Consider the following 13095-nt stretch of genomic DNA (forward strand, 5'->3'; position numbering starts at 1 on the left):
GCTATAACCAATTACTTTTACGGGAACAATAGGACCCAGGAAATTTGAAGGTAGGTATGAACAAAATTGGAACTGCACATGTATTGCTAAGTGATTCAATACACACATTACCAATCGAGGAGGAGAACGATGGTCGCGGCGGCCTCTGTGGGTCATGGTCGGCAATGAGAGTCAGTTCATTGTCCACGACGGTGGTGCTTTTGCGCTTGGCGTCGGCTTCCGGGAAGCAGATGCGAGACCGTGGAAGACGGTGCCGGGGAAGAGGCTCCGTGTACGACGACGACGGTGGACCGGCTCCAGTGCGGCGTACGAGGTCGTCGATGAGGCAGACGCGCTGCGGTGGACGAGTGCGCCGATGTAGAAGGGGAGGAGCACAAAGGCTGCGGTGCCGTGGAGAAGTCTATTTTGCGGTGGGGATAGAAAATGGGGAGTATTCAGGTGTACTACTCTGGGTGCCGGGGTGGGGTTGGCTGGGTAGGGTGAACCTGAAGTTACGAAAACAGCCCCCTACCAACCATCATCCGTAGGCCTGTTCCGAAGGCTATGATGGTAACTTCCCACTGCTCGAATCAGGGTCACGGGAGATTTTCCCGCCGACCTCAAAATTTTGTGACACTGAACTCCCCATGTGGCGTGTTGGGTGATTCGGCTAAGCAACTAGCGAGTAGTACTAGTAAACTCTGCATATTAGGTTTGACCGAAGTCAAACTTCCTAAAGTTTGACCAAGTTTATAGAAAAATATAAACATTTACCATAAAAGATATGTATGATGTGAAAGTATATTCAATAATGAATCTAATGGTATTTATTTTCTATTGTATATGTTAATATTTTTTGTTATAAACTTTCTGAGAGTTTACAAAACTTGACTTTGACCAATGCTAATACGCAGACTTAAATAAAAACGAAGGGTGTACACATTTGTTTTCTTAGTATGTAGTGAATTAATCATTTGTTGAAATTGTGAAATAAATATATTAGGCTACTGACTTCGAATGTAATGGTCTATACAATTCAATAGTTACAATCATCGTTGAATTCCAAGATGTATACGAGGTCTATAGTACTTCACAACATGCTCAAGCTCGCATAATCCCAGTCAAATGACAATCAAAATGCATTTCATAGTTATTACTTTGTAGGATGCAACAAAACCAACAATAACTCTACATTAGCCATTATAAAAGCAATATTTTGAACATATCCCAATGTGTGAATGAAAAATGCAGAGAGAGCTTGCGAAGATGGAGCAGATAGGGCGGGAAAGATTGTATGTATGTGGACGAGAGAGTAGGAGACAAACCTAACGAAACAGAGAGAGGGAGATAGAGAGAGAAAGAGAGAGGAAGAAGTTAGGTCTGTGAGAAAGATGGAGACATGTAATATACGTGAGATGTGTGTGCATCCGGATTCTGTACACGTGGAAGGAGAAGAGACAACAGGTTTGATGAGAGAGCTGGAAAAACATGGACGAGAGGGGAAGGATCTCATGGGTTGAGGGATTGATAAATTTGTGCGGGAGAGAGAGGAATTGGTAATTTTGTGCGAGAGAGAGAGAGGGTGGGGGAGGAGTCAGTTAGCCGTCGTCACATCATCCTGCTTCCAAATGGCCCCGCATTCTCTAGCGCAGTGTGGTCGCCGTCTTCGATCTCCTCGATGCCCTCTTTGAAGATTGAGGTGTTGTGCATGCTGGGGTGGAGAGAAGCACAAGCGAGAGTGGTCGTCATATAACCTTGGATGGGGATGAATTGTGTGCTCGGGGGAGGGGGTGTGTGTGTTGTGTGCTATGTGTGTGTGTGTCAGATATTGAGAGAAAACAAACCTAATGAGAGAAATGTGTGTGTATGTGACGGAAAGCTACTTGCTGAACAGGGTATTCACGAAGAGATTGTGCGTGCGAGATAGAGAGCGATGTGCGGGCCTTGAGGTGGCAGGGGACGGGTGAGGGTGTCAAAATGTGCGTGTTGATGCATGTGTTACATGCGATCGTGCGAGGGACGGACGAATCGAGAGAGATGGTTGTTGTGTTACGGATGCTCCTCTCTCTCTCTCTCTCTCTCTCTCTCTCACACACACACACAAGTAAAATGGAAGACCGTTCTCTCATGTATACACAACGTATCGGCATCTGTCTATGTCTCACTCATGCATGATCATTTGCACATTCACACCTCTCTATGTCTCTATCACACGCACACCGTCTCCACATTACCCTTCCGCCACAACACACATATGGACACATACACACGTTCTCTCTTAGTCACACACACAAAATCAGTATTAAAAAACTAGGGCGCACCTAAAACGTCCAAATCCAAATAAACATGAACAGGAGCTAAATTCAAATATATGGAAATATTGTAGCGTCAAGAACTTTTCTCGGAAAAAAAGTTGAGTATTATTCGGGGATTGTTTTCACACACACAAAAAGGTTCGGTGGATGTCCTTCGAGCGCGACACGGTGACGCACCGTTCGATCGACCGCGCGGCCGCGGTTCACGCGCTTGCACAGGATTCCGTATCGTGGTTGTGGTAACTAATAAAAGTGCTGCCTAAGTCTAATGTTTACGTGTACTAGTACGGTTTTCTTTTAAGTTTGACCAACCCTATATAAAACTTAACTAAGCTCCCATACGCGCACTCATCAATATGCCGCCGCCGCCGTTGCGCATGCCGGTGCCCGCCTGCTCCGGCCAACAATTTCTCGCCCATCACCGCCGTGTCACCGCCAAGCCGAAGGCTCGCCCGCTAACGTCGTCTGCAGTCCCTCCTCGCGATGCCGCCGCACTGCCAAGCATGCGAGCAGCTGGTGGAGCCGCGTCTATGCACGCAATGTACAAAGAGGAGGACGAGCGCGTGCTCCAGCACGCCGGCGAGGAGGAACTAGCGTGTCATTGTCGTCTCCGCCTGCGCGGAGGAGGCGCGCATGGTGGTTGACGCGGCGGAAGCAGGTCGCGCACGCATCGAGCCCGCAAACCGGGTGCGGACGCGGAATCTACCTTCGAGACCTTGAATGCCACGTGGATCCTGCAATCTGAAGGAGCAATTTGGTCAGTCGACTCTTGTGAGACGTTTGATGCAACATGGATGGCTAGAAGGGCTTCTTCAACCTCTGAAATAGATGCACGGTTCATCTTCTCACCCCGCCACACGCCTAACCGCCTGCCGCTGCCGCCACGTCCTCCCCTGAACCGCCTGCCACCGCCATGCTCCCCCCACCCCCGCCATCCGTTTAACCCCGGGCACGATCCATTTTTTTGGCGAACTGCATTCCACACCCAACACTCATAAGATAGATCATGGGCACCCTATCGTCTTCTTCCTTCACTCCGTCGAACTTCTTTCACAAATCGACTGACCCAAATTATACGACTAGTACGAATGTATTAACTACAGTAGGAACACGAAGATACGAGCAGTAGTACTAACTGCAAGAAGAATAGTAGTAAGACATAGTACTAGTACTACTGTATGTACTAAGGAGTTCAAATAACAAGAAAGAACATAAAAATAGTTCTGCCGGGGCCTCAGCACAACACACCCTTGAAAATAAACTAATCAACTAGTCCGCTTGACACTGCAGTAGAACCAGCATGAGCGACGGCACTGCCAGCTACTCGGAGTCCGAGTCCATGTCCTCGACTTCGTCCTCATCCCTCTTCCTCTTCCTCTTCGCTGACGCTTCTTTGCTTGAACCGGACACTGGGCTATGCTTCTTCATCCAACCCTTGTAGATATTTAAACAAAGGTAGGCATCCATTGCTGCGTACAGGATGTGATCTTCATCTAATGTCTTCGACTCCCATGCATGATGAAACTCGTGGTGAGGTTTCTTCAGTTTAGTGTACGAACGATCAATCATGGCTGCTGCCAGGGTCAGCATTGAAGGCCGAGAGGAGGACACCAGGCTTGCCTTCTGGAGATCGAAGGGCTGACCTACTATGAGGCCTATCCGACCCAGGATTTCCTTGTCGTTCCTAAAGTCTACAGTAACGAATTTGACTCGGCCGCCCTTGAGGAACTTCTTAAATTCCTCGCACTCAACGTCGGCATGGCATATGTGGTAGACCAAGCATAAGTCATGCACGCAAACCTGGATCACGGCGGGCTTCTTCTTCTCTGCCTCCTTTAGTTTCTTCTCGCTTCCCAGGACTGTGGTGTACTCAACATCTAGCCCAGCGACCCACTCATCATTTGAGTTTTCGAACATGCGTTTGAAGCGAGCAAGGCATTCTTTCACCGTTGTGGAAGAACGGTGTAGATGACATCGAACTCATCGCCGGTGATGGTTCTATCCTTGTACTCAGTGCCGATCATGGAGATTTGGGACGCCATGGATTTGGGAGGAGGGTTAGGATTAGTGGAACTGTCGTAATGTGAAAGGACGGGACGACTGGGAGCGGACTGTTGTAAGGTATTGTACTAGTAGAAGACGGGGACGAGTAGGGCGTGCGAACGGCGTGGGGTTGCTGGCTTGCCCTGTGGATAAATGGCTGCAAGCCCCCAAAGTGTTCTCGAGAACTATGCGGGACCCACTAGATGTCATGTCTACTAGACCCATATCGTAGGCCTGACGGTATAGCTTCTGCCTGTTCGCACGCCATGCCGGCTTGTGTGTAACTTCAATTAATTCCGTCAACCGTCGCGCCTCCCACGACCTTCGACCTGTTCGCACGCCATGGCGGCTTGTTTGCTATTCCCGTGTGCATGATACCAGCTAAGATACCACCATTATGGCCAGCCTTAACCATCGCATGCAATAATTTAGTGCACCTTGAAATATGAACATGTGTGGGGCGTGTATGTTTTTAATGACTTGAGACTATACCTAGCCCGGCATGCAAGATGAGACTTTATGCACCGTTCCCCATACCTGCAGGATGCCCGTTCGTCTCCAAATCTTTTCCTCTCCATGTGTGGAAACAATATGCCTGCCAGACTCTCCTTCTCCCTCCGGCGGTCCCACCACTCCACCCTGTGTGGAAAAAATCTGCATGCATGACTCTCCTCCCCCCGCGCTCGTCCAATCCGTTGTGACCAGCAATATTTCCACCCCTTCCCTCCCCCGTAATTTACTCCAACAAATATGCCCACGTAGCTGTTACTCCCTCCTTTCCGGTTTATAGGGCTTATCTCAAAATTTTAGTTTTTCCATTTTATAAGGCTCAATTTGGTTGTTCCCCATCACATGTTCAGATTCCAATGTGCATTAAATCTTTGCATGCAAGTATTAAGAGAAAATTGACCAATGCATGTATTTTATGCATGCATGCATTGCAATTAATGCATTCGTAAACATAATTTTTTGAGGAAAACAAGAGCATTAATTCGGTACTTTTGCAAACTACAAAAAGCATTTCACCACTCACCATCTACATTGGTTGGTGAGATTTTTGAATTGAGCCCTATAAGCCGGAAAGGAGGGAGTCCTACATTAATCACGCAACATATCTTCCGGGACGCTGCTTCAGTTACTTAACTTCAGGTGCATTGGGTCACTGACATATGGGCCCAACAGGGGTCTGGCCCACATGTCAGTGACGCAACTAGACCTGCAGTTAAGTCAGTGCAGCTCAGTCCATATCTTACGTAGGTGTGCCATTGCTCGTTATAAATACCGCGCCTCCCACGACATTCGGAAGGACGCTCACGTTCACCGCTATCTCCTCCCCCTCCCTCTCACGTCGACCACCATGGCATCGCCCCTCCCAAGCCCTAGGCGCCCCTCGCTGCACCGCGCGGACGGTCACGCGTCGCCGTTCCGTTCCTCGCCGCCACTAGTCGAGGGGACGCGTTGGCGTTCCGCTCCTCGCCGCGACGCGTCGAGGTGGACGCGTCGGCGTTCCGCTCCTCGCCGCCACTAGTCGAGGAGGACGCGTCGGTGTTCCGCTCCTCGCCGCGACGCGTCGAGGTGGACGCGTCGGCGTTCCCAATCTCGCCAGCACGCGCGTCAGAGGACGCGTCGGCTACCCGCTACGAGGAGAACGCCGCGCCGCCCGCCGAGCCCCCCCCCCCCCAGCCTTGAGGAGCTTTGGAAAGAAATGGATGTCGCCTTGTGCGAGGCTTTGCCTCCAGCAGAGCGCGCCAAAATAGAGGCGGAGAAGAAGGCCGAGGAAGAGAAGCGCACCGCGGGACAAGCTGCCTGGCAGGCCTATGTCGCGTCCGAGAGAGTCAGGCAATTGGCTCTTTGGCAGAAGGCTCGTGCAAGGGCCATGAGGGTGGCGGAGGACGCCCGTGCCAAAGCCCTGAGTGCAGTAGGGCCCAAGCGCCTCATCTACGCTTGGCGGTACGTGGACCGGGTGCACGCTTCCAGCGAGGAGGAGTACCTGTTGGCGCCGGATCACCACACCGGTGAGATCGCGCTCGCCCGCCAGCATGCCGCCAATCAGCACCTCGCGAGTTGCGAGGCTGAGGAAGAGGCATTGTGTTGGCGCGCTGGGAAACGGCCGCGCACCAGGGCACTCGTGGCGCACCGCAAGCGCTCCTGCAAGCGTCATGGCTTTTAGTAGGAGTATAATTTTTGTTTCGTAAGGCAATCTCATTAGTTTTGGGATGCAAATGATAAATCCCGAACGTTCAGGAATTATTAGCGTCCTTAATTAAGTATGTAAAAGGGAAAGTTTGGAAACCTTGTGTATTTGTACGCATTTTGTAAGTACGTGCATATAGCACAAACTTTACTATATACTATCGCACTACACGTCTCTCTCTATATATGCTTGCAGACTGTGCTACTCTCTCCATCGGGGTCAATAAGTCATCTTTGGTTGTGCACCGTGACCAAGAAAGAGGGAAGACTTATACACCTAGACGGAGGGAGTACTACTATTACTTATGTACGTGCAAATGCACGTTTTAACACTACGATGCGGTTTTTGTAAAAGTAGAAAAACAGCACTAGTCAAGCTTGTGAAACGATTCAATGCAAAACAAATGCAAAAATGCTCGTTTGATTGTTTACTTTTAGCCTCCTTCTCTGTGGTTATTTCTCTGTCGTACTTTGTACGGAGTATCTCACTGGTCGGAAAGGCATGCAAATTCCCAAACCGCTTCCTACACCCTGTATCGATTTTTTTGCCTAACAAGTTGTGCCGTGCAATTGGAATTCCAACTTGAGTACTACTACTAGTAGGAGTACCAGGGGCCAGTTCTTTTAGGCTTCTGTTGTTTTCTAGGGGGTAACCCAAGAAACAGAGGGCAAATGGAACAGTTTGAGGACTGCCTAACCGACTGCGGTTTGGCAGATCTCGGCTTCTCAGGGTACCCTTTTACCTGGGACAACAAGAGAGAGGGCATGGAGAACATTCAGGTACGGCTGGACCGGGCGACGTGTAACGGGGATTTTGCTCAGCTTTTCCCGGCCACTGAAGTGATCCATGTCATGACGGAGGAATCAGACCCCCAGGCGCAAGTTATAAAAGCATTGAAAATGATCGGGGACAAAGGCGAGCACGGGCAGCGTCCTTTCATGTACGAGGCAGTGTGGGTGCGGCATGAGCAGTACGAGACAATGGTGGCCGCTGCATGGGAGGAGGCACATGCAGCCAACCAGGGAGGAGGCCGGCTAGCGACGACATGCAATAGCCTGCGGGCCGCCACGAGATCCATGCAGGAATGGAGCCGAAGGGTTTTTGGCTCTATCAGGAAGCAAATTGGGCATCTCAAAGCGCAACTGATTGATGCAAAAGAGAGGGCTGCCAGGACGGGTTACAGAACAGAGATCAAGGAGATCGAAGACCAGCTACATGAGTTGTATGAAAGAGAGGAGGTGTTTTACAAACAACGTTCGCGCGTAGACTGGTTGCAAGAGGGCGATCAAAACACTAAATATTTTCAAAACCGTGCCTCACACCGAAAACGAAAGAACACAGTTAAGGCACTTCGGCGGGAGGACGGGTCGAAGTGCTCAGATGATGAAGGGATGAGGAAGATGGCTGCCCAATTCTATGCGCACTTATTTGCTTCTTAGGGCTCGAGGGATGGAGAAAATGTGCTGCAACACATTGAGGAATCCGTGACAGAGGAGATGGATGCAAAACTTGATGCTCCGTTCACTGATGCGGAGATAGAGCTCGCTCTCTTCCAGATGGGGCCTGCGAAGGCGCCGGGCCCGGACGGCCTCCCGGCCATGTTCTACCAACGCCCCTGGGCGCTGGTTAAGGACGATGTATGTGCTGCGGTCCGTGAATTCCTCACCGGATATGCGGCCCCCGATGGCTTCAATGACACGATAATTGTAATGATCCCGAAAGTTAAGTCACCCGAATTGTTGGCGCAATTTTGCCCAATCAGTTTATGTAACGTTCTGTATAACATTGCGGCGAAGGCACTGGCCAATCGCTTGAAGGTTGTTCTTCCTTTCATGATCTCTGAGGAGCAAAGTGCGTTTGTGCCAGGTAGACTGATTACGGATAATGTGCTAGTTGCCTATGAGTGTGTCCATGCTATAAGGAAGAGGAAAAGGAGAAAACCTATCTGTGCAGTCAAGCTGGACATGATGAAGGCATATGACAGAGTTGAGTGGGACTTTCTTGAACAGATGTTGCTGAAATTTGGCTTCTCTGGTCACTGGACAGAGATGGTCATGAGATGCGTGAAGTCTGCAAAATTCTCGGTGAAACTTAACGGCGGGCTCTCTGAGAGTTTTGATCCTACCAGAGGGCTTCGTCAAGGGGATCCGCTTTCCCCATACCTATTCTTGTTTTGTGTGGAGGGCTTCTCTGCATTACTAAAGGAGGCTAAGAGAGAGGGAAACATCAAGGGGGTGTCGTTTGGAGGTGGTGGCCCAACGGTCACTCACCTGTTGTTTGCTGACGATAGCGTGGTCTTCGTGGAGGGCTCAAGAGCAAATTTCGAGACTCTACGCTCTATATTGCATGACTATGAGCCGCATCGGGCCAGAAAGTAAATCTTCATAAGTCGGCGATATTCTTTGGTAAAGACACCCCGGATGAAGACAAGAACGAGCTCAAGCAAGTGCTGGATATAACGGAGGAGGCCCTGAGTGAACGATATTTAGGCCTCCCTACGGTAGTGGGGAGAGCTAAGGATGGTACATTTAAGTACGTCAAGGATAGTGCTAAGGGCAAAGTATTGGGATGGAAGGGTCAAGGTTTATCAAAAATGGCGAGGGAGGTCTTAGTCAAATCCGGACTGCAGTCCACACCAACTTTTACCATGAGCTGTTTTCAACTCACGAAGAAAATGTGCGGGAACCTGTCATCAATTGCTTCAAACTTCTGGTGGGGTGAAACAGATGGTCATAAGAAAGTGCACTGGATTGGGTGGGACAAAATGTGCACGCGAAAGCATGAAGGAGGGCTGGGATTTAGGGACCCGGAAGCTTTCAACCAAGCCATGCTTGCCAAAGCAGCTTGGCGCTTGCTGCAAGTGCCAAACTCGCTGTGTGGACGTGTTCTAAGGGCGCGGTATTTTTCCCATGGGTCGATTCTTAATGCAACGTGCCCTGCCGGCGGGTCATACACATTCAGAAGCATATTGCATGGCCGTGATCTCCTCGCGGACGGCCTGATATGGCGTATTGGAGACGGGTCACGAATACTGATCCACCATGATAATTGGCTCCCAAGGAACGGTAGCCACATGCCACTGGGCCAGTGCTACATCGCAGGCATTACTCATGTTGGGGACCTGCTGGAAGCCGATGGTTCCTCATGGGACAAACAAAAAGTACAGGAAATGTTCGCCCCGGATGAGGCTCAAGAGATTCTTCAAATACCAGTTGGGGGACCGAGTGTGCAAGACTACCAAGCTTGGAACTACACCAAGAATGGTGTCTTCACGGTCCGCTCAGCATACCATCTACGCATGAGCCAGAAGAGGGTAAGATCCGGACGGCCGAAGTCTTCATCCTTAGTGGCGGACCACAAGTCTTGGCTGAGTCTTTGGGATACGATAGCGCCGGGCAAAGTTAAAATCCACATGTGGCGGTTGATTAGGAACGGCCTTGCTGTGGGAGCGGAACTATTAAGGAGGAAGATCAAGCAGGGAGTCTTTTGTACGGCGTGTGGGCGGGAAGAAACAAATTATCACAGATTCTGGGGATGCTATCACTCTGCTAAGTTCTGGAAGGTAATGCAGTCGGAATTGGGGGTACCGGTGGCGATCCCGCCGGAGTCAGCTAGCTCCCAGAGTGCATTGTCGAAATGGTTGATGACATGGTTCGCGGAGGCTACGGATGATGAGCGAGCGGTCATGGTTCAGGGTGCATACGCGCTCTGGCTCGCGAGGAATAATGCACGCGATGGGCAGCGGATCAAGGAGGCAGAGATGATAGCCAAAAGAGTCTTCCATCTAATGGGCGAGTGGCAATCGATACATGGCCGGAAGAGCAAGCAGAACACGGCGGCGGTGAAGGAGAAATGGAGGCCCCCGGAGGAGGGGTGGGTGAAGGTAAACATTGACGGAACCACATCGAAAGGAGGGGACAGTGGTGGGGCCGGGCTGGTTTTTCAAAACCATGACGGTGCTTTCTTAGGAGGTTTTTGCCATGTCCTTCCACTGGGAGGTGACCCCGCAAGGACCGAACTCCTAGCGTGCAGAAGGGCTGCACAGGTGGCTGAGGAGCTGAACATCGCCAACTTACACATCGAGATGGATTGCAAGGAGATCGTATGTAAGCTCCAAGGCACGCAAAAGGACTTCTCACCGCTTGGGCCTGTGGTGGAGGAGGTCAAGCGCCTGCTGGCCTCGAGGGAGAGCTGGAAGATCGCGTGGGTTAGGCGGGATGCTAATAAAGCTGCCCACTTGTTAGCTAGGGAAGCTGTTTCAACTAAGTTAAGCAAGGTGTGGCTGCATGTGCCCCCAGACTTTCTTTTGCAGACAATTTCGGACGAAATCCCTGTTTGGGATGCTTAAATAAAGGCATGATTGAAGTTCAAAAAAAGAAGTTCTTTTAGGCTTCTAGATTAGTAATCCCATAACTACTACTCCGTCCTGGTTTATTGGTCCCCATTGTAATCTGTGTCAAATTTTGATCATAAATTTAACTAATGAAATGTTAGTGCATGTCACATGCACTGACATTTTATCAGTTAAATCTTTGGTCAAAATTTAGCACAAATTACAATGGTGAGGAATAAACCAGGACGGAGGTACTACTAGTAGTAGTTTAGAAGCCCAAATAAATGAGGGAGGCGCCTTAATGTTACTCTCCACTGTGACGAGTCTTATGGGAAAAGCTGGGGAAGCCGCCAAAAGAACTGGCCCTAGGAGTAGTAGCTAGGGATACTAGGAGTAGTAGCTAGGGATCGAGTGTGCGAGATGAACCGGAGAAAGTAAATGCAGGGAGATGAAATGCAAAAAAGACGGAGGGATGTGATGGTTGCTTGTCCGTTTATTTTACCAGGCCACTTATTACCGGGAGTGGTTGGGTTTTGTGATATGACGGCTTTACTGCCGCGCCACGAGCGGGGTGAGACTCCCGTGCAGCGCCGCCCTCTACACTAGTACTACTACATTGGTCGTGGTTTATCCCACATTGAATTTGACTGAAGATTTAACTGACAAAATGTTAGTGCATGTCAACAAAAACAATATCATTGGATTCGTATTTGAACATAGTTTTCAATGATATAATTTTAGGTGACATGCATCATAATTTATCGTACTATATATAATGTTAGTTCAATTTTTGGTCGTACTAATCTATAGTAAGGTGCCCGTGCGTTGCACGGAAGAGTGAAATGCATTGATCGGGGAGTTGTTTATTTTGACAAAGGATGTGGGGGTCATCTCATGTGTAACGGGTATCGATAGGTTTGTTCGGATATTATTTCATCTCTAGAGCTCACAAACATCCGGGTGAAATAGATAAAAAAGTATCTTTTGCAAACAAAAGCGTTCAACTGTTCAACCTACATCCAAACTTGTGAAGAAATAACTCTTATTGTGCTTTGCAGGAAATGATCTTCAAGAATTAGTTTTTGAGTATCCATTCTTATACATGTTGGCTACAGATGACATGGCACTTTCTTATAGTCAACAGTTGGCTATACTATTTAAGTATTAACCATGCCCTTATACACCTAGACAGAGGGATTAAATCAGGATGACTTGGAAGGGGCAGAGGATATGTAAGAAATGGTTCATCATAAGTCTTTCACCAGTACTGTAGTAAAAATTCATACATGGAAGATTCTAGACAAAACCATAAATGGATACACTTTTATTCATGCGCGATACTCCAATAGAGCAAGATCAAGCATGGAAGTCTCCACATGCTTAGACAGCGGATTACATTGAGCGAAGACTAATGATCAACATTTAACTTGATAATGCAGATGTCCAGGTGAACCTCCTTGGAGTCCCCGTGCACATTGTTGGGGGTCAAATAATACCGTGCGTCTTCCATGTCCACATCGGTGGGAAGGTCCTAGCTCGACAGAGTCCAAGTCAGCTTGACGTAGCCAGTGTCGCCGCCCACGTACCTCTGAGGGGTAGTAATAGTGAGCACGCACCCGTACATCGGCCTCGTGTTAGTGTCAGCGTCAGCGGCGTCGCCCCTGACGCACACTACAGAGATGTGGCGGCGGCCTGCGCGGGCCTCGCCAGTGCCCACGATCAAGAGGAAGACGCTGTCGTCCTCCTCCGAGACTAGCAGGCGGCACCGATCCTCCAGCGACTCCGGCATGGTGAACGGGTAGCACGTCTCGCACTTGATGTTCTTCGCCAAGGGCCAGTAGTGATCGCCGCACGCCTGCGTCAGGTGATGCACGATGTCCGCCGGCGAGCCCCAAAACGGCACCGGGCACTCATAGTAGTAGACGAAGGGCTCCTTGGAGGCATCGACTAGGCCATCCATGAAACGGGAGTGGCTGTAGGGGACGTTCCGCCAGTTGAATATATGAGCAAGTTACTACGAGATTTAGTCCGAATAAGCACAAAATAAATCATGATGGCTATAACAGAGATTAAACTAATCATGCGGACTAGCATAGTAGATGAACAGATCGATCTAGGACACAGACTAGAAACATGAATTCTACCACGATTTCGAACAGGAAGGACAGAAACACACACGGTGCAACGGGAGCAGCACCATTGGTGTTGAGGTTGTCGCCCATGTCGTTGAG

At 49.6% G+C, this 13095-nt stretch overlaps 1 protein-coding gene across 1 annotated transcript in view; it reads left to right on the top strand.

Moving 5' to 3' along the window:
• LOC120966907 (uncharacterized) overlaps window positions 1-10879 on the top strand; it is a 53557-nt gene extending 42678 nt beyond the window's left edge. The window contains exons 2-6 of the mRNA XM_073501825.1: window positions 7246-7769; window positions 7971-8237; window positions 8328-8615; window positions 8903-9844; window positions 10094-10879. Coding sequence (XP_073357926.1) covers window positions 7246-7769; window positions 7971-8237; window positions 8328-8615; window positions 8903-9844; window positions 10094-10879 — 2807 coding nt within the window. The remainder of the gene's footprint in view (window positions 1-7245; window positions 7770-7970; window positions 8238-8327; window positions 8616-8902; window positions 9845-10093) is intronic.
• Window positions 10880-13095: the final 2216 nt, after the last annotated feature.

Source organism: Aegilops tauschii, chromosome 6 (assembly GCF_002575655.3).
Source record: "Aegilops tauschii subsp. strangulata cultivar AL8/78 chromosome 6, Aet v6.0, whole genome shotgun sequence".
Classification (NCBI taxonomy): Eukaryota; Viridiplantae; Streptophyta; class Magnoliopsida; order Poales; family Poaceae; genus Aegilops; species Aegilops tauschii.